The 25,876-nt window shown below is 42.2% G+C and overlaps 1 protein-coding gene across 1 annotated transcript in view; it reads left to right on the top strand.

Annotated features, from left to right (window-relative positions):
* The window catches only part of CDH26 (cadherin 26), a 66,551-nt gene that overhangs the window by 31,051 nt on the left and 9,624 nt on the right, over positions 1-25,876 (top strand). Inside the window, 13 exon segments of the mRNA XM_030825453.1 lie at positions 6,122-6,269; positions 7,843-8,007; positions 8,205-8,335; positions 10,657-10,842; positions 12,110-12,278; positions 12,281-12,368; positions 15,214-15,356; positions 17,075-17,314; positions 18,658-18,879; positions 19,456-19,586; positions 22,408-22,485; positions 24,116-24,184; positions 25,591-25,644. Of these exon segments, the coding sequence (XP_030681313.1) occupies positions 6,122-6,269; positions 7,843-8,007; positions 8,205-8,335; positions 10,657-10,842; positions 12,110-12,278; positions 12,281-12,368; positions 15,214-15,356; positions 17,075-17,314; positions 18,658-18,879; positions 19,456-19,586; positions 22,408-22,485; positions 24,116-24,184; positions 25,591-25,644 (1,824 nt within the window).

Here is a 25,876-nt window from a genome sequence, read left to right as displayed (position 1 = left end):
AATATATCAAAATATTCCTTCTATTTATATCAAAATATGCTCATTATTTCTCAAAATAAATATTTGTTAATTTTTTTCACCACACAATCTAACCTACGCATTAGCGATTTTGTGTTGTGCATTTGGTCCCGAAGGTGTTCCTATGTGCTCATTTGCGTGTAAGGCCATAGATCTTGTGCCTGTAATTTCAAATAGCCATATGGTGATGCATCAAGTTAATGCACCATGGTTTGTTTATCCAAAGGTATAAATCTTGAGGCTGTAACAAAAGGCTGGAAACACTTTCCAAGTGCAGAAAATGTCCATGACATTTCTTTTCTCCATTATAACCCGAATCCCTAGAAATTCTTAGCATCTTGCCAAAGAATAAACAGCACTCATGTTTCTCAGGCATCTTATGGAACTAAAGGTCTCATATGTAGCTTTAGGATAATAAGTGAAATATAAAATTATAAACATAAAACACACAAGTGGTTCTTTTTTTAAAATGGAAGGAGTACAGTTGGCACAGTTTTACAGCCAGAAGTCAGGGTGATTAAGGAGCAAAGAGTTGCCAGCACAGTCATAAATTATGGAGGAGAATGTAGAGATGGTGTGTGAGAAAGCCGATTTATTTGCACAAAAATTTAAAAATGTATGCTGGAGTCCCTGAAGCGGACTAGCTCAGTGGTAGAAGCCCCGAAGCCTCCCTCAGTCCTACTGTCGGGGAGGAGGAGCACTGACCTGCGGTAGACGTGGGGGCTGCTGTTCTGGGATACCTGGTGGGACCATGGTGATGGAAGCTAAGCAGTGAGCCGCAAGTCTGCAGGGAAAGGGGGCTCAAGCAGTCATGTGAAGCAATACAGAGGTAAAGACATTTAGGCTCCTGAGGAAGGGGATGGAGAGAGTGTTGCCTAAAGCTTTCAAGGCCCTTAGAGGCCCCCTGGGAGGGCCACCGACTCTGGGCACTGAGTAGCCCTAGAGTGAAGTGAGGAAGAATCGGCGGAAGGTGCAGTCTTGATCCCTGACTGGACTTGAATCTGGGCTACTCTACTTCCAAGCTGAAGGTGAAATAGTCACTTAGTCTCTCCATGGTGCAGAGCTGGACAGCAAGGATGCCTTCCTCCAGGGCTTCCGCGGGGATGAAAGGAGGCCATCTACGGGAAGGGCTGGTGCTGGTGAGTCTGCCCTGGGTCTGGCCGAAGCTGGCAGCCATGCTTCTGCAGTAAACCTTTTTACCCCAAGCAGGATACTGTACCTGGTGACCAGTTGGTCCTTGAGAATCCAGTGGTCTCACTGCAGAACAGGCCTCTGCCTGGACCACCCTTGTGCCAGGATCCATGCCCTTTCCTGCTCCCTTTTCTGTGACTCTGAACTCCTGCCTTTGCCCACAGCCTTTTCAGCCTTCAACAAACAAAAGCACCATTTATACTAGAGTAATGAGAGATTCAGGAGCAAGTCTGATTTGACTTGCTTTTAAAAATATGTATATTTATTTAAAATACACATGTATGTATTTTATTATAGTTCATATTTGTTATATTTTATTAAGATGTGTATATTTATTTTGTAAGTAGGGACATCATATTTTTCAAATTAATGGACTTTATGTTTTAGAGCAGTTTTAGATTGACAGAAGCACAGAGCAGAAAGCACAGAGTTCCCATCCTCCCCTCCCCCCAACCCCTCCCTTCAGGTTCCCCTATTATGAACATTTTGCAGTAGTGTGTGCATTTGCTATAATGTATGTGCTGCATTTGCTATAATTCTTGAGCCAGTATTTTTCATGACTATTAACCAAAACCCATAGTTTACATTAGGCTTCATTCCTGGCATCTTACATTTCATGGGTTTCGACAAATGTGTCCACCATGACAGTGTCATATAGAATAGTTTCACTGCTCTAAAAACTCTCTGGGCTCTGCCCATTCACTCCGATCTTGTATTTACTTTTTACATATAAAATTAATAGGGCTTCTTACAAAATTTTATACAATATATGAAAAATCTCACCCCATCCACAACTTTTCCCTTTGGTCTCATTCCACAGAAGGAGAAAATAATTACAGAGAAATTACAACATTCATTTTTCACTTATTAGATTTGATATAAAGTTTTAAATAACTTCTTTGACAATATAATGACCTGAGAACACTTAACTGCCTTTATTCCTTCCAAATTTATGTGTATTTTACTTTTAAAAATTTATTTTAAAAACTTATGTACGGTAAGATTTGTATCTCTTGATGTATAGTTCTAAGGGTTTCGACAAACCCTCCTTCAACACTTAACCCCTGGAAACCACTCATTTCTTCTCCCTCCCAATACATTTACCTTGTTTAGAACATCATAGAAATGGAGTCACACAATACATGGCTTTTTAAGTCTAGATTTTTTTCACCTCACATAATGAATCTTATATTCATCCATGTTGTTGTGTGCATCAAGAGTTTCTTCTTCTTCTTTTTTTTTTCTGAGATGGAGTCTTGTTCTGTTGCCAGGCTGGAATGCAGTGGTGCGATCTTGGCTCACTGCAACCTCCACCTCCCAGGTTCAAGCAATTCTCCTGACTCAGCCTCCCAAGTAGCTGGGACTACAGGCACCCACCACCACACAAGGCTAATTTTTTGTGTTTTAGTAGAGACGGGGTTTCACCATGTTGGTCAGAATGGCCTCAATCTCCTGGCCTCATGATCTGCCCACCTAGGCCTCCCAAAGTGCTAGGATTACAGGTGTGAGCCACCGTGCCCGGCCGAGTTTGTTCTGTTTCATTGATGAGTAGTATCTTGCTTCGCACTTTATAAAACTAAAGCATGCTTGGATTCTTTTCAGTTGTGGTGATGATAAAGCTGCTATGCATTTTTTTTTCTTTTAAGATAGAGTTTCACTGTTGTCGCCCAGGCTGGAGTGCAATGGTGCAATCTCAGCTTACTGCAACCTCAGCCTCCTGGGTTCAAGCTATTCTCCTGCCTTAGTCTCCCAAGCAGCTGGGATTACAAGCACCCACCACCACACCTGGCTAATTTTTATATTTTTAGTAGAGACAGTGTTTCACCATGTGGGCCAGGCTGGTCTTGAACTCCTGACCTCAGGTGATCCACCTGCCTCAGCCTCCCAAAGTGCTGGGATTACAGGTGTGAGCCACCGTATCTGGCCCACATATGGTTTTTATGTGAACATCAGTTTTCATTTATTGTAGGTAGATACCTAGGAGTGGCTTAGTTGGATCACGTAAGTGTATGTTTAACTTGATAAGCAATTCCCAAACAATTTCTCAGAATAACTGAACAATTTTTCATTCTCATTAGAAATGTATAAGAATTCTGATTGCTCTGCATCTTTGGCTGCACTTGGTATTGTCAGGTTTTTTTCAGTTTAGCTGTTCTAAAAGGTGTGTAGTGATATCTCGTTGCAGTTTTAATGTGGATTTCCCTAGTGACAAATGATGACTTATTTATCATCTGTATCTCTTTTTTTGGAGACCTGTCTGTTCAAACCTTTTGCCCATTTTTAAATTGTATTGCTTGTTGTCTTTTTTTTTTTTTGAGATGGACTTTCTTTCTTGTCTCCCAGGCTGGAGTGCAATGGCGCAGTCTCAGTTCACTGCAACCTCCACCTTCTGGGTTCAAGCAATTCTCCTGCCTCAGCCTCCCAAGTAGCTGGGATTACAGGTGCCTGCCACCATGCCTGGCTAATTTTTGTATTTTTTTTAGTAGAGAGTGGGTTTTGCCATGTTGGCTGGGCTGGTCTTAAACTCCTGACCTCAGGTGATCCACCCGACTTGGCCTCCCAAAGTGCTGGGATTACAGGCATGAGCCACCACGCCTGGCCATATATTGTTTGTTTTCTTATTGAGTTTTGAATACAAATCCTTTGTCAGCATATGAAATGCAAGTATTTTCTCTCAGGCAATTGTCTTTTCATTTTTGTCTTCTCATTCATACCATTGTCTTTTCATTCTTTTAACAACATTTCTTATGGAGCAAAAGTTATTACATTTTGATAAAATCCAATTCATCAATATTTTCTCTTCTGGATCATGTTTTTGGTGTTGTTATCTAACACATTGTCATCAAGATTTTCTCCTTTTTTTACTAAAAGTTTTATAGTTTTATGTTTTACATGTAGGTCTGTGATCCATTTTGAATTAATTTTTGTCTAAAGTGTGAGATATAGACCCAGGTTCATTTTTTCTTTTTTTTGCTTGTGAACATCTAATTGTTTCAGAATCATGTGTTGAAAAGGCTAGACTTTGTACTATTCTCAAAAATCAATCAACCATACTTGTGTGGGCCTGTTTCTAAACTCTCTATTCTGTTTCAGTGATGTATATATTTATCTTTTCATCAATACTATACTCTCTGGATTACTGTATTTTTATAATAAATCTTGAAATTATATAGTGTGAGTCCTCTAACTTTGTGTTTCTTTTTCAAAATGATTTTGGGTATTCACATTTCTTTGCCTTTCCATATAATTTTCAGATCAGCTTGTTGATATCTCTAAAATATTCTGCTAGTCTTTTGATTGGGATTGTGCTGACTTTATAGGTCAATTTGGAAAGAACTGTCATCTTGGCAAGACTGAGTCTTTCAGTCTGTAAACACAGTATATCTTTTCATTCAGTTAGGTCTTCTTTGATTTCTTTCATCAGTGTTTTAACGTTTTCACTAAATAGATCCTATACATATTTTAGATTTGTAAATGGGGCTGTTTAAAAATTTTTATTTCTAATTATTCATTGCTGGTTTATAGAAATATAGCTGATTTTTATAGATTGTATCTTGTGACATTGCTGAAATTGATTTTCGAAAGTTGAATCAGCCTAAAATTCTCAGGATAAACCTCATTTGGTCATAATGTGCTATCCTTTTAATATATTTCTGGGTACTATTTGTTAGTATTTTGTTGAGAACTTTTAACTCTAGATTCATGAGAGATATTGTGCTGTAGTTTTCCCTGTAATTTACAAAAATTTGACTTGGTATTATGGTAATGTTAGTCTCATATAGTCAGTTGAGAAGTTTTTCTACCTTTTATATTTTTTGGAAGAGACTGTTAAATTGCTCTTTCTTCTTTCATATTTTGCTAGAATTTATCATTGAAGTCATCTGGGCCTGGAGTTTTTTGTTTTTATTTCTTGAAAGATTTTAAACTATAAATTTCACTTTAAAAAAAATATAGGACTATGCAGGTTTTCTGTTTCTTCTTGAGAAAGTTTTGGTAGTTTTTCTTTATTAAGAATTTGATCCATTTCATTTAAGTTGCTGAATTCATTGGCATAAACTTGGTCATACTATTCCTTATTCTTCTTCTAATATATGTAGAATCTCTAGTGATATCCTTTCTTTCATTCTTGTTATTGATAATTCTCTCCACTTCCTTATTTGCCTTCATCAGTCCCCCTAGAGGTTTATTCATTTTATTGATCATTTCAAAGAATTGCTTTTGGTTACATGACTTTCTCTATTGTTTTGTTGTTTTCCATTTTATTGATATATGCACTTACCTTTACTATCGCTTTCTGTTTGTTTGGGTTTATTATGATGTCTTTTTAAAATTTCTTAAGGCAGAAGCTTAAACAATTGATTTGAGACCATTTGAAGTGAAAGACTTCACACATGCATATTTGACATGGACTGACTTTTCTTATCCAAGTACAGAAGTAACTGCAGTGGCCATTTAAAAACATAGCATGTCAGTAGCTGTGCTAGTTACTGTAAATGTTCACTTTCCCAAAAATCTTTAACTGTCTGCTCTCTGTGATGTTTCAGTAATATTCAATTAATATATTTATTTCTCATGACAATACTGATAGGTTGTAGAAACAGAGGCTCAGTAGCAACCTGCATGTGTTTACCCAGTGGAGAGACTGAGATTTGAACCTAATAATAACTGATCATTTTTTTCCAAGCCAGAACATTGGCTTGTTCTACACATTTGCTGAACACCTAGTCTGTGCCCGTACTGTGCTTGCTCTCTGGTGTACTTGGTAAATGAGGGCAGTCTGATTCCTGCCTTTCGGAACTCTCAGTCTAGAGGAGGAGACAGATGTAAACACATAATTAGGATAACAGTTATTTTATTAGAGTGTCATCAAGTAAATGGTTCTGCAGGATTTTTACAGCTCTCTGCTTCCTAGGTTTATTTTGATGTTGTGGAGCGCTCAACAGGAAAAATTGTGGATAAATCCTTGATTTTCAACATTAGGGTCAGTGGTGTGAATGATCATGCACCCCAGTTTCCAGAGAAGGAATTCAACATCACTGTGCAAGAAAACAAGTCTGCAGGTGTGTGCGGCCGGGGGGCTTCCGGGCTTCCTTCTGTCTCTGCTCTGTTCCTTTTCATTAATATTGATGAGGAGCTTGATCCTAGTCATCTTCAGGGAGAGTTTTTACTGTTCACATCTCAAAGGTCGCAGGCCTTGGATCTGAGTGAAATGCTTTGAGGTCTGTAAGCCTCGTTTTGTATCGGCAATAAAATGATGTGGGAATTACATCAGTGGGAAGGGTTGATATGTAAATGCCATTCTAAAAATAGAGCCACATGCAGTGAGGGAGAAAGAGCTCGGTGATGAGCTTCTGCATATCTCTGCACATTTTTTGTCTATAAAATGGCAACACAATCACATCTATAGCCTCCGAGTTACAGATACTGTGCATTCTTAAACCCAACCTACTCTTACTAGAATGTGGATTTATTTTAATAACAAAAACCATTTTTTTTGTATAATCATCTCTCCAAAAAGTTCCAAGAAATGAAAAGACTGAAAAAGAAAGCATCTTTAATGTTACCCATGAGAGATAACAACCATTAGTGTTTTAGTTTGTATTCTTTCAGCATTTTTCTTTGCATTTTCTGTGTGTGCGTATACACATGATGTATGTTAAAATTATATATGTGTATGCATTCACACATTTTTATGTATAATTACAAATGCATATTTGTATATACATACATTTTTTCATCTTTATCATAGTACGCATTGTATATGCGTATATAGTAAATACACATATTTGGTGTGCTTTTTCACATGTGCATATTTATAAATTTCCTCTCTAAAGGTGCAATTTTACTGTTTGTAACCCGTTATTTTTCTAAAATACCTTGTTGTGTAATATTTTATGGGTGTGCTTTAAAGTATTTGACCGATCTCCTATTGATTGAATATTTATGTTTTTTGCCACTTTCTGTTATTTTTATAAAATATATTTCAATGATGAAATTTAAGCTAAATCTGTGTCCCAATCAAGCATTATTTACTTAGCATGAATTCAGAAGCATAGACTTGCTGGTTCGCACTGCACATACAATGTAAGGGACCTCATTTGCTTACCTGCCCACAATCCATGAAGGTGCCTGGCGTGTTGTTGGTCTTTGATAACTATGTGCTTGAACATTTTGCTACGTTTCTTGGCCATTTCCATGTTCTATCAGTTGCTTTTTCCTTTCTTTTCTTCATTTTTCTGTTAGTGTGTTTGTCATTTTTCTTGATTTTAACCTCTGCAGTTTATATTAAGAATATCTGCCTGCCATGTATGTTTCAAATATATTTTCCTGCTTTATCATTTTCTTTTAAATTTTGTCCACAGTTTTTTGCCAGAAATTAAAAATGTAATCTGATCCACCAATTTTGTCCTGTAAGTCTTCTGCATTGGCAGTCATGATTAGAAAGTTCTTGATCTTATAAGTAATTAAATATTCATCTTTATCTTTTCTAGTATGTCCATAGTTTATTTTACATTTAAACATTTCCCTCATTTTGGTATATGCCCCAATGGCATTTAGCAAATAATTCATCCTCTTACTGGTTTGATAGGCTACCTTTATCCAATAGTAACAATTTTTAAAAATTCTTTCTAGGGCAACCTATTTTTCAGATGTTAGCAGTCGATTTGGATGAAGAAAACACTCCAAATTCTCAAGTCCTTTACTTCCTCGTTTCTCAAACACCATTACTGAAAGAAACTGGTTTCCGGGTTGATCACATTAGTGGAGAAATACGACTCCCCGGGTGCTTAGATTATGAGATTATGTGGATTTTATTATTTTTTTAAAATGAAATGTGTGGCCCATCTTGAACCCCAGGCTTAGAACTTCTACATTTGTAGTGGAGAACCCTCTGCGGCTAGATTTGCTATTGAAATTCCTAAACAGAATATTTCTTTATTAATATTTTCCTTTCCTGTATTTGAGGGGCTTAACTTTCCTTTTCCTCCCCACATAGACTGCTCCTCAGTTTACACTGCTAATCAGAGCCAGGGACTGTGGAGAACCGTCACTGTCATCCACGGCCACCGTTCACATGGATGTGCAAGAAGGCAACAACCACAGGCCTGCATTTACACAGGAGAACGTGAGCTACCTGGGCCACCCCGACATCTAAGCCCCAAAACAAGTAGCCCCTGGATCCTAGGCTCAGTTTTTCTTGGGGAGGGTGTTAGGCTGTTATCATATTGCTATGAAGAAATACCTGAGACTGGGTAATTTATAAAGAAAAGAGGTTTAATTGGCTCATGGTTCTGCAGGCTTTACAGGAAGCCTGAGGCTGGCACCAGCTCAGCTTCTAGGGAGGCCTCAGGAAGCCTATGATCATGACGGAAGGACACGGGGGAGCAGGCATGTCACTTGGTGACAGCAAGAGCATGCAAGACACGGGGGGGTGGGTGGGGGAGAATGAGGAACAAGAGAGGTAAGAGGGGCCGCACACTTTTAAATGACCAGATCTCATGTGAACTCAGGGCCAGAGCTTCCTTATCACCAAGGGGATGGCCAGAGCTATTTATGAGGGATCTGCCTCATGATCCAAACACTTCCCACCAGGCCCCACCTCCAACACTGGGGATCACATTTCAACATGAGATTTGCGCTGGGACAAATCTCCAAACTATATCGGGGAGTCACCCAAGATATGTGCAGTTCTCCAAAGTGACTTAAGCTAGAATCAAGAAGCCAAATCATATTGACATAGAAGCACTTCATAATGGTCACATGAGCTTACATTTTTGACTGCTGTATGCCAGAAACTATGCTAAGAACTTTCACGTGCATTTTTTTCATTTTTGATTATTGAAACTATGACATGATTTCTGTTTTACAGATGGGAAGACTGAGGTCTAGGGGAAGACAGGGAATTCCTGTTTACTTGGAGTCAGGAGTTCCTATGCTCAGCCTAACTGACACTGGGCCAGATGATTATTTGGAGTGGGGGCTACTCTGTGTGCTGTGGGATATTCACCAGCATCCCTGGCCTCCGCCCAGTAGATGTCAGTAGCGCCCCTCAGCTGTGACAACCAAAAGTGTCACCAGACATTGCCAAATGTTCCTCAGGGAGAAAAATCACCCTTGGGTGAGAAGTCTGCACCTGAGGTTTTCACACCATGTTAAGGATTCTAGAGGGAAGGTGAGCAGGTAGGCTTTGGCCTCGCCTTCCACACCTTACCTTATCCAAGTACAGAAGTAACTGCAGTGACCATTTAAAAACGTTGTATGTCAGGGTCCACATGGGATTTCCCAGGCTGCAAGACTCCCAGCCTTTAAGAAAGCATTGAAAATCACTGTGTAAGATGGTTTGGGATGGATGCTCCACCTAAGGCATGTGAGATGGCTAAGAGATAAAATAAGAATCACTCAAGATCTATTTCCAATATTTTATTTTTTACTATTCCATATGTATTTTTTAAAAAGTAAATATCCACCATACTTCCTTTCTCCTGACTCTGTCAGTGAGCCCTTTCTTGACTACTGAGTTAAAACCCTCCCATTTCTTTCCTGGGACACACTCTAGCCCCTTTGTGCTTTCTTCTGCTTAATAGTGTTCTATTTAATCAATTAGTTTTATTTATTTTATAAATCCCCCTACACACACACACACACACACACACACTCAGCTCTCAGCTCCATCAAGGACGGAATTTTTGCCTGTCTTGTTCACAGCATCTGAAATGGAATGTGGCACATAGAAGCTGTTGTTGAATAAATGATGCAAACAATTATTTTTAAAAGGTGTCATTTAATTAGAAAAAAACCTGTATAAACCAAAGTGAAATGTTTGCAAACCAAAGCACCTCACCAGAAGTATATAATAACTACAAAATAATATTATGCTTGAACTTCGTTTCGAAATCTTTTCCCGCCTTGGTAAAATGCAATGCTTTCAAAAATATGGCTGGAAAAAAATATACCCTGTTATTTTGAAGTGCTTATCTAGAAATATTGTCTCCAAAAATATTGAATAACAAGCTATTTTGAAGATCTACATGTGTTAGAAAAATGATCACCTTAATCTGAATAACCACAGTGTTCTATTTTAGGGGAAAGAGCTAGGATTTTCAGAGAGCATAAACTAGAATTGCATATTATTATTTTTAAAATTCTTAGAAAAAATAGGGCATTGAGTTGGATTTAAGAGTACTTTAAAAATTATTTAGTGAGTCACAGGTAGGAGGGGGCAGATATTCCAACGGATGTACCTTCTGCTGTAACAGAGGAGTTGCAAATCCCTTAGGGCAGGTTTAGCAGCATGAGGAATATCCAGGGTGTTGTGATAAGGAGCAACATTTTCTTTCTCCTTCTCTCTCTCGCTCTCTCTCTGCTTCTCTCCCTCCTTCCTCTCTGCTTTCCTTTTCAATTGTGTTTTTGTTTCCATGACATGGACATGATGATTGCTTCTTTCAGTATAAGATTCATATTCCTGAAGGCCGAGTCAGCAAGGGCATGTTGCGTCTCCTGGTTCGAGATCGAGATTCTCCATTTACATCAGCTTGGAGAGCAAAATTCAACACATTGCATGGCAATGAAGAGGGACATTTTGACATTTCAACTGACCCTGAGACCAATGAAAGGATATTAAATGTCATCAAGGTAACACCATACCGGTGACACACCAACCAGGTGGTGGCAGACGCTGAGGCCTCTTCTGTAGGATCACTCATAATGAACTAGGGAGCTAACGCCCGTGGATGCTGGATGCTGAGCCCATTACGTACCGTGTGTCACCAGGCCAGGAAGGCAGGGTCTCAGTGCCACTTCTGTGTGTGGGCTGAGGACTCCTCCTACCAAAATAATATCAATAATAAAACTTATTTTGATATGACTAAATACTTCACCATTTAAGTTTTTGTTGTTGTAGGCAAAATGTAATAGATTTACATAGGCCTTAAAATGATTATTCTTTTTCAGATGTGATTAAAAAAATGAAAACATTTTCTTCAACACCAAAAGTTCTTTCTTTTAGTCTGAATTTTCAATGTTTAAGACTTTTAAAGTTTAAAACAAATGAGAGTGCATCTGTGTGGCCCCTAAGAGTATGGAGAGCCCCTGGCACTGTGCCCAATGGAGAAGCTGGCCTGGAAGAAAGTATTGATATTAGCATCTCACTTACTGATTAGGAAACCAAAGCCCAGAGAGGTGAGGTCCTTTACACAAAGCCACACAGCTTGAGTGGCAGAGTGGAGGATCCCACTGGGGCAGTCTGACCCCAGTGCCTCTAGTCTTCATTGCTCACAACCAGACCTAGAGTGATCAGGGCCTCTAGTGCAATGCAGTGCAGGTGAGTCACCTGGGGACAAGGCAGACCTGAGTCAGCAGGTCTGGCGCAGGGCCCGAGATTCGCCTGCCCATTTGACCAGCTCCCAGGGGATGCTGATGGCCTGCGGACCGTGCTATGAATAGCAAGGCTCTGTAGACGCTGCACCAGATGCCTGGGGTTCAATTTTCAAAATATTCCCAGCCTTTCAATCATTTTAAGTCAACTGACCACTTTGTGCCCTGAATAACTATGATCGTTAATATCTATATTTCTCTAAGTTCCCCTGATTTTTTTGCTGCGTGGTTGTATCATTAATGTTTCATTAGGCTGTGGTTTTTGTTGCATTTTTCATTACCCTCTGAAGGATGGTGGCTCTTTTCAACCAGCAGAGGAGGAGGGAAAAAATAAAAGAGAAAAGAACTCCATAAATGATTTGAAAATGAGCTGAAGACTGTCTTTTGATCATTATCAAAGACAATGTAAATAATAAATGAAGTGTAAAAGCCACAAGCTCTGAGTTCGCAATGATGACTCGGCGCTGGGCTTCCTCTGGCCAGAGGAGCAGCAGGTGCTAATGAAATCCTCTCTCTGGGGTTCCAGCCTTTGGATTATGAGGCTCGCCCAGCGCAAAGCCTTGTCATTGTCGTGGAGAATGAGGAGAGGCTCTTCTTCTGCGAGAGAGGAAAGCTTCAGCCGCCGAGGAAGGCAGCAGCAAGCGCCACTGTGAGTGTGCAGGTGACAGATGCCAATGACCCACCAGCCTTTCACCCCAGAGCTTCATTGTCAGTAAAGAGGAGGGTGCCAGGCCTGGGACCCTGTTGGGAACTTTTAATGCCACAGATCCAGACAGCCAGATAAGGTGAGAAGAGAGGGCCAAGAAGTGTGGTTGTTTAAGTGGAAATACCCACATAACCAAGAGGGCTCCTGTTAGAAAACCAGCTCCTTGGACATGTTCATAGGTTGCCTCAGTCTCCGTGATGAAAATAGAAGAAGCCGCAGTGCATGACCATTGGCCTGAGTTAAATGTCGTCTTCCATCCATAGGTTATTCTGACCCCAGCAGGAGAACTCACTTGTTGGTTTTCCTTTGCATTTTCCATGTGTTCCTTTTGTATTCTTTTCTTTGTGTTAGAATAATTAGTTATATTTTTCTATCTCCCCGCTCTGTACCAGAAGTTATAAACCAGTACCTCTCTTGCTTCTGGGCAAGAAAAGTGAGGGTTTTTTTGTAAATTGTGGTAAAATATACATAAAATTTACCATTTTATCCATTTGTAAGGGTACAGGTCAGTGGCATTAAGTGCATTCACAACGTTGTGCACCATCACCTCCATCCATCTCCAGAACTCTTTTCATCTGGCAAAACAGAAACTCTGTCTCCATTAGCCACTCATTCCTCATTCCCCCTCTCCAGCCCCTGGCCCCCACCATTCAACTTTTTGTCTCTCTGAGTTTGACGACTCCAGGTCATCAAAGTAGAATCATACAACATTTGTCTTTAGGTGACTGGCTCATTTCACTTTGTATAATGTCCTCAAAGTTCATGCACGTTTAGCATGTATCAGAATGTCCTTCCTTCTGATGCTGAGTATGCATATGTGGTATTGACACATTTTTGTTTATCCACTCATCCATCGATGGGCACTTGGGTGGCATATGGCCTGAATCTCCTGATGTTCTTGAAGAAATGAAAGAAATTGGCATTTTTGGGTCTGTGTTCCATGAGACCATGATCATGGGGACAGAAAGGGGTCATGAGTCATGCCCCTTCTCTCTCCAGGCTGAGCTCAGCAGTTGGCCCCAGACCCCATTCTACCAGCTTCACTCATTTCTCATGCTTACTTGGCCCCGGTCCGTACTTGAGTGTGAGATTCCTCCCTTACAGTAACACTTCTCAACTTATCTGTTGGGAAAGGCTAGATTTTTTTTTTAATTTACAATTCATTATGGAGTGATAAGTTTGCAAAATATAATGAAATTGAATTACTAGAAAAATGTTCATGCACTAGGGGGACACAGCAATGCTGACAACTCTAAGAGCTTCTCAACACTTGCTTTTCATTTTTGCAGTTACCTCATTGTGAGCAGCCAACCAACAGCTCACAGACCCCTTCTGGTGCACAGTGGTGCACCTTGAGTTAGCAAGGCTCTTAAGAAGTAGCTATCAAACTATACTGGGTATCAGTCTCTGGGGGAACTTGTTAAAATGCAGATTGCTGGGCCCCACCCCTACAATTTCTTTTTTTTTTTTTTTTTTTGGAGTGCAGTGGCATAATCTCGACTCACTGCAACCTCCACCTCCCAGGTTCTTGTGATTCTCCTGCCTCAGCCTCCTGAGTAGCTGGGACTACAGGCACATGCTGCCACGTCTGGCTAATTTTTGTATTTTTAGTAGAGACGGGGTTTTGCCATGTTGGCCAGGCTGGTTTCAACCCACCCTTAGAATTCGATTGAGAGGTCTGGGGCCAGGGCCAAGATTTGCATTTCTAAGAAGCTCCCAGGGATGCCCGTGTTGCTGACTGGGGCACCACCAATAGGAGCCTTTCCTAATTTGTTGCTGTCTTCCTGTCTCTTGAGGATGGTTGGCTCATACGTAGGTCTCAGTAAATGTTTGGACTGTGCCGAAATCAAGAACTAAATAGTCCATCATTTTAGCCTCAATATGGCTTTGTCCAGGAGGCAGGATGAGTGTCTTTTGTGACAGGGTGGAGGCATGATCTGGGTTGGGGGGCAGCTTTGGTTTCCTCTAGTTCTGCTTCATCTGCATTAGCTGAGGGAGCTGCCTTTTGGCTTGAGATAATCCACAGAGGAACTCTGAGTTTCTTGCCCTCGTTTGTAAACATTGCAAAATCACAGTGCTTCTAAGGATCTTCTGGAACTTTCCCTAAGAGGTGAAGCAGTGCACAAAAAGCTTCGATCCCTTTAAAAACCGTGATCCACCCAACATGAGAGAGGGATCCTTGTTGACCCTTTGAAAAACATTTGCCCAGAAGATGAAGGAAAAGCGTGAGGAGAAACTGCCCCTCTCCGCACCTTTCTGGGACCTGCACTTATTGTTGTTGTTTGCCTGAGTCCAGGAGGTTCCTGCTGCGGTGCCCTCAGCAGGTAGCTGGGGTTGGCAACCTGGCAAGGTTGCAAAGGATGCCATCCAATGGCTGACAGCTCTCAGGAACCCTGGAGGGCTTGGCATGGCCCACCCCTTAAAGTGGTGTCAGGTTCACATAGGTGAGGGGGATGTAGAAGACCACTTTGAGGAAGAGGGTTACCCAACTATGAACCGCCAGGGCTCTGCTGCAAAGGGAACACACCGGGGGTAAAGTCCTAGGTTTCTGTTGCAAGGGCAGTTTGGTTTTTCACACTAAGCTAACATCATCTACAGGCCACTGAAGATGGGTTCCTTTCCAGGGTGAAACATCTCCCCAGGGCAGACAAAACTATGTTCGGTCCAACAAGGAGGGGGATGCTTGGTCTTCGGTGAATGTCAATTCCACAGACTTAGGAGCGTCTTTAGGCTGTCCTCCCTGTGCTTCCATTCCTTTCGTGAATTAAACACTCTCATAGTTTAATTGCTCTTAGAATTTCTGAAGTTACTTGTGGTAGAAATAGTGTTTCTATGACATATTTTGTTTTTTTTCATGCAACTTTTTATATCTTTTAAGGTAAATTTTTAATTTTAAAAATTGCTGTCCGTTTTCCTTCTACAAGATATAAACTGGTTCATGACCCAGCAAATTGGGTCAGCGTAGACGAAAACTCCAGAGCGGTCATCATCGTGGAGCCAATTGACCGAGAATCCCCTCACGTAAATAACAGTTTTTATATAATCATCGTTCACGCTGTTGATGATGGTGAGTGTTTACCTAAAATTGGAAAAATAAAATGCTCATTTTTGCTTCCTGTGGGAAAATAACCCTGGTGAGCGTCTTTCAGCACAGCTGAGAAAAGGATAAAATAAACCTTGTTATCACTCTGCATCCATACTGGTGATTATTTTTGGTAATAATTCTTGAAATGGTAAACAAGGGACCAATACCATCAAAAGAGGGCAGTATTCATTCAGAAGAGACAATTAAACCAGCAAGGAGGCTGCAATCAAACCCAGCATCTTTTTCATCTGTTCATGAGCTGACTCTTCAGCAATTTGTCAAAGCCAATGATGTGTGATAAATATTTAGCACAGCTTCCCTGTGCTTGGGATGGCATACGAGCTCAGGTAAATGGGACTGTAAGGGACGCATTTGTCATAAACCAGAAAGGGTGGTTTTATGGGCATGTTTCAGCATTTTTCTCTACACTCTCCTAAGGCTGAAACTTTAAACACACCAAAACAAAGTTGAAGAAATAAAAATATTCAAATAACTTTAAAATTGTATTTGAGAAAGTCTGTGAACTAAAAGCCAAGCTCCAAGTGATACGTCACTATACATTCCACTCTGTGATTAACTAGTGGAATGTCGGGGGTGGAGGGCAATGAAGATATGGAACGCGTGTTCCTAATCAGTATTAAGGGAGGAGAAAAAGTGGGGCCAGTGTTTCAGGGTTCTGTCATTCTGTTATGGATGATTTTACGATTGGTACTTTTTTTTTCCTTTATTTTTTGCTTTTTGTATTTCAAAAGCTTTTGGGGCACAAGTGGTTTTTGGTTACGTAGATGAATTATGCAGTGGTGAAGTCTAAGATTTTAGTGCACTGGTCACCTGAGTAGTGTACCTTGTATCCAATGTGAGGTTTCTTAGCCCTTGGCTACCTCCTCCCCTGCTTCTGAGTCTCCAGAGTTCATGATATCACTCATGCCTTTGTGTATCCATAGCTTAGCTCCCATTTATGAGAACATACAGTGTTTGGTTTTCTATTCCTGAGTTATTCACTTAGAAGAATGGCCTCCAGCTCTGTCCAAGTTGCTGTAAAAAAAACATTATTTCATTCTTTTTTATGGCTGAGTATACATATGCCACATTTTCTTTATCCACTCATTGGTTGATGGGCATTTAGGTTGGCTCCATATATTTGCAGTTGTGAAGTGATTATTGCCACTTTTTTTAATTAGGAAAAGTCCTTTTAGATAATTGTAGATTCACTTGCAGTTTTAAGAAATAATTGAGTGGATCCTGAGTATCCTTTGCCAGTTCCCCCCAGGGGCAACACCTTGCAGGACTACCGTGTAACCTTGTAACCAGGACATCGATGTGGAGATGCAGCGCATTTGCCTCCCCTCGGGGACCCCCATGGTGCCCTTCTTTAGTCACACCCATTTTCCTCCATCCCACCCATCCTTAACGCCTGGCACCATTGATTGACCTTTTGGTTTTTTAATGATGCCACATTCTACCTTGTTCTACAAATGATTTGAGGTGGTAAGTGCTTTATTAGCTTACCTTACCCAGATATTGTGAATGTTCATAAAAGCAGGAAAACAGATCACGTGCATGCCAGATCTTATGGCTTTGAAAGGGAAACAGTTCTAGTATTTCAGGAATATTTTTTTTCTGAGAGACGGAGCGTGCTCATTCTCCAGGGCTCTGTGTGCACGAGATAAACAACTCCTGAAACTTCCTCCCCGTACAAGGCTTCCCACCGCAGACTGCTACAGGGACCCTAATGCTCTTCCTATCTGACATCAATGACAACGTCCTGGCTCTCCGGCCACGTTCCCGCTACATGGAGGTCTGTGAGTCTGCCGTGCATGAGCCTCTCCACATCGAGGCAGAGGATCCAGACCTGGAGCCAGTCTCTGACCCATTTACATTTGAATTGGACAATACCTGGGGAAATGCAGAGGACACATGGAAGTTGGGGAGAAAGTCGGGTGAGTTTTTGTATTGGTCACGGGCAAAAAGTGGAAAATGCCAGATATCCAATTCAAACAGATTTAGGCAAAAAAGGACTTTATTGGCTTAAAAAGCCAGGGAAGTCTGTGTTCTGGCAGAGCTGGCTCTAGGCACTCAGAGATCTCCCTGGAAGCTACCTTCCCACACACGGTCTGCCTTTCTCTAGGTTCCTTCCTTTTTAGGAAACTCTCCTCATCAGGGGGTAGGAGGCTGCTGGGAGTCCCTGAGACATATCCCAGCATCTGGGAAGAAGGGTGTTTCCAGGGAAGCTCCAGGATTGCTGTCACTGTTTGGCCTGGGTCAGCTGCCCTGTCAATCACTGTGGGTGGGACTTGGGAGGGCGGATGTGCTGATTGGCTGGTTCCCAGCCCACACCTGGACCTTGTTGGGATCTGAGCTCAGCCTCTCCTGATTCATACGGAGAATTCAGGAAGCGTGGGCTTCCTTAAAGAAACACTGGGGCACTGTTACCAGAAGATGAACATGCTGAGCAGGTTAAAAGCAACTGGCATCCACTGTCAACACTCTCCTCTGTGCCTCTAGCCGTGGCGTCTGTAGACCGTGGCACGGTTTCAGCTGAAACTGTGTGCTCATGTTTGTAGCTCTCAGACCTGGAGTGTGTGGTAAAGCACTTCGCCTTGCCCAAAGAGAGGTCTGGTCTTTGTCCTTGGGGTCTGGGTGATCTCTATTGGGATATCATGTCTGATACCAGTGTCTCTTTACCTGGGGTGTCTTGCGCTGAGCCAGATAGGGGTAATGTGATTTAGATTGGGGACTTCTGGTCACATAGTATCAGTCTACTACCAGAGAGGCTGGAGACTGAGGCCGCCCACCTGGGAGGCCCACCAGGTTGCCTGACCAAGCCCCAGGAGGACACTGGAGCCTGAGGCTCACGTGAACGTCCCTGGCTGCAGCATCTCATGTGTGCTGTCCCTCATCGATGCTGACCTGGCTTCTCAGGAGAGGATGATGAGAAGCTCTGCCACTGCTGCTTTTCTGGACTCTGCCCTAGGTGCCTCTTTCCTTGTCTGATTTCCGTCTGATCTTTTCCCTGTAAAAAATGGCACCATCACTGTAACAACTTTCAGTGTGTTCTGTGAGTCTTTCTAGAGAACTGTTGAACCTGAGGGTGGTCTTAGGAATCCGTGAACTTGCAGCTGGTGTCAGAAGTGAGGGTGCCCTTGAGGACCCCTCCCTCTAACTCTACAGTTGGCTTACTTTCATACAGAGCTTGGCCCGCACAGGGCGTTTAGTAAGCTTGCGTTGAGCAGATGAGCAGATGAGTGAGTCAATGCATGCCATGTTCTTTTTCCCTTTGCAGGTCAATCAGTTGAACTTTTAACCTTGAGAAGCCTGCCATGTGGTAATTACTTGGTGCCACTCTTCACTGGAGACAAACAGGGACTTTCCCAGAAGCAAACTGTCCATGTAAGGATCTGCCCCTTTGCCAGTGGGTTCACGTGTGTGGAGCATGCAGATGCAGGAGTGGGGCTTCATGTGGGAGTCCTGTGCTCTGTCTGTGCAGCCTTTGTGGCTTTGGCAGGTCAGTGGTCTATAGGGGTGTCCTTGGACTGTGGCTCCTCTCTCCAGGCAATAGGCCAGGGGTATGGGGCTTGCTGGGGTAGGGGACAGCGGTGGCAGGATTGGTGGAATGGCTTTGAGAATGACTTCTGGGTGTACTCAGGCTCCTAGATGCAGATCAGAGGTTGCCATGCTGGCCAGGCAAGATCCCTGGCCAGCAAAAGCAGCTTCTACTCACAAAGGAATCCATCAGTAAACATAGTCAAGTAGTGGCCCTTTGTTTGTAATAACCATGGAGACAGCAATGTACAGATGTCCAGGCTCCTGGACTTGGCAAGGCTAATAAGAAAGCAGCTTTTCCAAGAAACAATACAATATTACTGGCCAGATAGTATTATTGATTAATTCAACAAACAGTTATGTAGCATCTACTTGTACCCCGGAACTGTGCTAAACTTTATAGCTACACAGATGACTAAGATGCAATTTGGCTTTGCCAGTTCATGACTGAGTTATAAATGAACAGAACAAGATCCTCATGAAACCTCTGATATGGGTGAGCTTATCTAATCTGTTTTTCCCCTTTGTCTTATCACAGTGGCTCTGCTTTTCCTGTTGCGATGCTATTTTGTGCTTGAACCTAAGAGGCATGGATGCTCTGTATCCAATGATGAAGGCCACCAAACACTGGTCATGTATAATGTGGAGAGCAAAGCCACTTCAGCCCAGGTAGTGGAATGTCATGCTTTGTGTCATGGCAAGGAATTCACTAATACACAGACATATAGCATGTATTTTTTCACCCACTGTACCACCTCTTAATTCTTCACTCTTACCCATGTTTCAGTAGCAAGTGGGAAAAAATTCTTGCAAATACTATCTAACTCAGATAAATGAATTTATTCTTTTAGATCAATGGTTCTCAACCATGAGCAATTTTGCCCCATAGGAGATATTCATCAATGCCTGGAGACAGTTTTGATGGTCACAGTTAGGAGTGCTACTGGCATCTAGTGGGTTGAGATCAGAGATGCTGCTAAACAGCCTACAACACACAAGACAGCCTCTACCACAGAGAATTATCTGCCCCAGTTTCCTAAGTGCTGAGTTTGAGAAACTGTGCTTAGGGAAAAAGTGATTTTTATTAGGTAGATGTTCCCTAACTAGGCTCACTAGTTAAATGAGTCTGAGCTGGCTTCTTGGCCATGGCTTTCGGTAGATCATGGCAGAGCCTGCTCTTCTACCATTGTCCGGCAGAGGCCAACCAGAAAGCTCACTGCCCTTGGAGGTACAAGGCCTGGGCTCTGTTTCTGCCTTCGCATCTCATTAGCTTCATTATTTAACCCTACATCCTCATCTGTGAAGTGGGATGATAAAGTCAAATTCTTAGATAGGTTGTGGATCAAAGAGGATGCCTATGAAGGCACCTAACACAAGGCAGAGCCATATAAAGTAATTGGCCAATGGCCACTGGTTTTTCAAACTGGCTGCTTCTGAAATGGGCCCTACGGTATCTTAGTCATCCTTGCAGCAACGCTGGGCTGGGGTTAGAAAGACAAAGAGATGAAAGCATTGTGAGCTCTCCTGTTTGTCTTCATCTAGAATTAAGTGGTTGATTTAGAAAATGAACGCAAAAGAAATGTCAAAAGGAAACACACACAGAGGATTCGGTCACCCCATCTTACACCTCCACCAATGTTTTTTTTTTTTTTTCTGGAAGGGAGAGACTTATTGAATGAAGTGAGACATTTAGGGAAAAGATATTCCAAATGAACTTTGATATGATGCTCATGTAATTAGAGAGTTTCTCAAAAATATTTGATTGAAGAAGATGGTGCTCACCCAAGGCTCCTAGGGTTCTTTGCATTTTGTCTTCCCTGTAGCACGAAAGAGGGAAGGGAGCAGCCGCTTAGGCTCCTCTGGCAGGTATGTGCCTGTGCACCCTCCTGTGATCCCTTCCTGGGTGGGGAAACAGGAGCAAGGTCCAAACTCTCCAGATTGTGAAGTTCCCCTGGAAGGAATCCCAAATGTGAGAGCAGCAGCAAACTTGATTTGTTGTGTAATTTTAAGAGGAAAACCATCTGGACAAACAGCAGTCTTTGTGTAACAGTAGAATTTCTTGCCTTGGACAGTTCCAGTGGCTCAGAGGCTCAACCATGAAGGGAAACAGAAATGGTTCCCAGGCCCAGGGGCTGTGCCTCAGTCTCCTCCTTGGCGGGAGAGAGTGAAAGCTGCTGAGCTTGGAGGAGACTGGCAGGAATGTCGCACTCCCTGAGCACTGGTTCAGGTTGTAGATGAGATGGAAGGGACAGTGGGGATGCCCTGGTTACCCTTCTTTCCCAGCAGCTTTGTGATTGTCTCTTGGAAAAGAGGAAGCAGCTATGGAAGCAGTGTGGGTGGAAAGGAACCTTGGCCCTTGTGATGCTCAGACCAGGAGGGTTGGAGGGGGCTTAATGACATGGTGGCACTGGTCAAAGACAAGCTATGCCAGAGGGACAAGAGAACCTCATGCTGGGCAAGGGGCTCTGCTCTCTTCTTATACCAACAAATCTTTCTCTTACTTCCCATTCACAGCTAAAGGCACATCTCCATTCCAGCATCAGTATCTTAGGGCTCTGAGAAGTGGAATTCAACAGACCTGAGTGTAGATTCCAAATCTGTGATTGATCAGTTATATAATCTAACTGATTCTGACTTTCATATATAAAGTGAGCTTGCTAGTCTTCTGTCTCTTAAGTTTGTTGGACTCTTTAATCAAATAACACATGTAAAATTTCCAGCACTAATGGTCATGCAATAAAGGGTGGCTGCCAATATTAGCATTATTAGCAGTAATTACTGAGTATATCTTTGTAACCTTGGTAAATAAGGCCATCTCTAGGTGCGCTTATCCCTCTGTCCATCTTACATGAATATACCAGCCTACATTGCACATCCACTCACCAGGAACATTCTGTGCTCTTGGGAAAACTCCATGTAAGATATCGTCACCAGCTGCACACATGTTGTCACATTCTACTGCTAAACTATAGGGATGCCATCTGATGGTGATGATCTACAGAACTGCATAGATGCCTTCCCTGCATATGGGGAAGCTAATGAGCCCTTGGCCAACAGAAATCCAGCACCCATCAACCTGAGTCCCTCAGTGAACATATATGTTGGATGATAAATGAATGGGACAATGCACAGAATACCATGCATCACTGGTGACCCCAAGAGCCATCACTATGAGCCCTAGAAAAAGACAAGCTTTTCAATTCTGAGGGCTCCTGAAACGAGCCTTTTACCATCAGTTTACATGGAACACTGAACCACGAGAAGCTCAGCCTCCCAGCGAGCAATTACAAAAGACAAACAGAAATAACATTCTTTTCCCACATAAGTCATCCAGATTTACAGGAGAGGTGTATTTTTTACAGTCTGGACTTCTTCTGTGATGGCATAGATACAATGTGTTTTGGAGAAAATGTCATCTCTTTCCTTCTGTTTTTATTTCTGCTATCTGTGATTTCAGCCCTTGTCATATTTCTTTCTCTGTGTTCTACAGACATGGTCAGATGTTGAAGGCCAGAGGTGGGCTCTGCTCATCTGCACAGCTGCAGCAGGACCCACGCAGGGAGTTAAGGTAACATGCCCCTTACTTGCTTCTGGATTTCAGAGAGGTGACTTTCCTGATGGTTCCCCTGACAAGGAACACCTGGGATGCTCCTCCTACTGCCACATCCAGGGAGGTCCTTCTGCAAGTCAGCAACCCCAGCCCCTACTTGCAAAGCCCCATGGTTCCCCTGGCCTAAAACACCCTTGCCTTTCAGTGGCCAAGTTCCTTCATCTTTGCTATGGCATCAGATGACCCAGTGCTTCCAAATATCACTGTGTCCAGTGCCATATGCATATGGCACTCGGACTAGTGTATTTCTTAAGACGCTTTTTTCTTAAAATGGGCTTGTATCCACATTAAGCACATTTATTTAAGTAGGAAATTTTGTATTTCAACTGTAAATGAAAACACAGTTTTACTTGTGTAAAGAGCAGGCAAGTGTGAAAATAGCCATGAAAGAAGTAGGGCACAATGACTGGGTGGACGATGTCACTGCCAAAGGCCCGGGGCCCCTCTGCAAGGAAGGCAGAGCATGGAAGCCAGGCTAGCACCAGAGTGACACTTCCTCCTGGATGTCATTAGGGTGTGGAAACAGAATTAGAAAGGGAATAATTTTCTCACCATGCAAGTCAGTGTTATTTAAAATTGTTTCCCAAGCAGCTAAATCTTCCATTCTATAAGTAGTAGGTGTCCCCTACTTTGAAAACAAAGTTGACCCAGGATTGCCATAAATGAGCATGTGCCTGGCCAGGGCAGTGAGCAGGGCTGGGTCTGCTGTGCATTCTGACCACTAATCCATGTTCCTGGGGGAAAGGCTGCCCTTTTCTCGTTCGTACAACTTGCCTCCTGGGCTGGCAGGAGCCTTCTCTTTCCTTCCTCTGAGCCAGTCTGCAAACTTCTAGAGGCCTATGCACTTTGCATGCCTCATCTCATTGAATTTTCACCAGAACCCATAGGGGTGTGTGTGTGGCGGGGACAATCTTGCTTCCCTATTTTACAGGGGAGGAAACCAAAGCCTCCACCTTCTAGGTTTTGGTGTGTCTCTGGGTTCCCTTCAGTGTCCTGCAAATATTCTAGGAAGTGCATCTGTGGTGACTGCTTAAATAAACTGCCATTCACACACTTTCTCTAAGTGAAGCCGTCACTTATGATTTATGGGGTAACCTGATATTTGAAAATCTGCTGCATAGCGTGAAATAGCGTCAATGAGACCATCGTCAAGGTCCACTGCCTGCTTTATTTTCTTTGAAATTTAACTTCATTATTGAAGGGTCACTATTAAAATAACAGAAACCCAAAGCAGAAAATGCCTACAATCCCATGCCTAAATCTAAACAGTTTCACCTGTGAGTGTCACCTTCTCGTTCTCATCTGCGTGTCTATGCAGTTTTCAGGTGTCTATGTTATGGAAAGAACATTAGCGTCTTCACGTTCAAGCCTCCTCCTGCCATGCAGTTCCATTGCGCCTGCCCTTTTATTCCCTGCCTCTCTTCATTTTCCTTTCCCCCACACCGTGCCCTCCCTCTCATCGTGTTAATTTGTGTTTGCCTATGAATATATGAGCAAGGGGAAGTGGTGAGAAGTCACACATATCCACTTTGTTTCCAGCTGGAGAGAAATCCGTTCTCCTTTGAGTAAATCAGCATTTTCCCCCTAGGATCTCGAGGAAGTGCCTCCATCTGCAGCGAGTAGGTCAGCCCAAGCATGCTGTGCTCTGGGGAGTTGGGTGAGTTCCAGAAGGTTGCTCCCTGCTGCGGCCATCTCACTAGTGACTGACAGTTGGTCCCCCTGAGAGAGGGCCCTTGTAGAAGATTCTGTGATACTGTCAGAAAAAGGCACATCGTCAATGAAAATCTGAGAAGTTGGGTTTTTTCCCCCCAACTCTATTTCCATCTATAGAACTAGATATTATTATTGATGGTGGCTGCTGTTTTTAGAGTTGTTTGATAATCCTGATCAAATATGACACTTTTTAGAACATCCACAAATAGATACATTTTCTCATGTCCTTCTAAGGGCACCAGAGATAATCTATAAAGTTAAAAGTGCAGGACTTTGGCCCTGACTAAATTCCAGCCCAGTGACTGCATGCTTCCAGCGAAAGGGAGGCCTGACTCCCCATCTGTGTTGTGTCTTCATGTACTCTACATACAAATTCTAGGACTATTGCTTTGTGAAATGACTTTTTCTGAAATAATTTTAGACTAACTAGAAGTTGCAAAAATAGTACGGAGAGTTCTTGGGGGTCCCCCAAAGATACCATCTTATGTAACCCTACTCCATGATCAAATCAGAAAATGGACTTTGGCACAACACTATGAGTACAGTTCTCAATCACAGACCTTATTTGGACCTCACCAGTTTAACTAGCCATTATTTAACAAAAATGTACTTTTCTGATATAGAATTAAAAGAGGTATTCAGGGTCTAAAGAGCCATAGAATCATATCCAGTTTTTATGAGGGAAAGCTTCTAAAATAAATTCAAGATCTCTATAATTTCATATCTATGCACAGGCAGTATCTGAGCAAAGATGAAAACGTGGTGTTCTTCTTTGCACAAAGATGATGCCACAAATCCATCACCGAAGGGCTCCTGCATTGGTGAATGTTGGGTTCCATGTCCATGCAGCTGACCCTTCTGGTCCTGTTGGGGCCAACTGCATGGACATGGAACCCACACCATGGCACAGGGTCTCCCACTCTAAAGAACCCTGCTTGGTTTAATATTCTACTGTCGCCATCTTGAAATTCTTAATTTTTTAACAAAGGGCCCCCAACTTGCATCTTCCACTGAGCCCTGAGACTTGTGCAGCTAGGCCTGGGTCCCAGGAGTGGATGTGTGTCATTTGTTTGTATTCAGGGCATGGCCATGGCACAAAGCAAATCTTACAGGGTGATCATGGACCCAAGATAGAGCTTGCAAATCTAATATTCTCATGTGCCTTCTTCACAAAGCAACTATGAAACTCGTTCACGAATTTCTGCTATGAATATCTAAACTCTTTAGAATTACTATACCTTTAGTACAAAAATGAAAGGCAATATGACTGTAAGAATTTCTAGTTATGTATTTGCATCCTTTGGTAATTTATTTGAAATCAGTAAATATTTCATCTTTCTTTAAATTAAGGGTTATGGCGAGCTCTTTGAGCCAAGAGGTGTGAAGAACATATACTCTACTCCTGTAAGTACAGATGTAGGTGTTACTGTGAAAAAACTTACCTTATTGTTCTGCCTAAAAGCTGTGGAAAGCCCTGAAAATTGGAAATTTAGAAGGAAGGAGGTGATAAAAAAAAATATGCCCAACATCCAAAGAAACTGAAGGAGAAGCGAATGTGAGAAGAGGTTGGAAGTAGTTAAGGAACATTTATCCCATGACTTGAGGGCATAAGAGCTTTTCAGTCCCTGGCAAATTT

This window comes from Nomascus leucogenys, chromosome 13 (assembly GCF_006542625.1).
Source record: "Nomascus leucogenys isolate Asia chromosome 13, Asia_NLE_v1, whole genome shotgun sequence".
NCBI classification, from domain to species: domain Eukaryota; kingdom Metazoa; phylum Chordata; class Mammalia; order Primates; family Hylobatidae; genus Nomascus; species Nomascus leucogenys.
The sequence above is the reverse complement of the archived record's forward strand: the minus strand, read 5'-3'. Positions and strand labels throughout refer to the sequence as shown.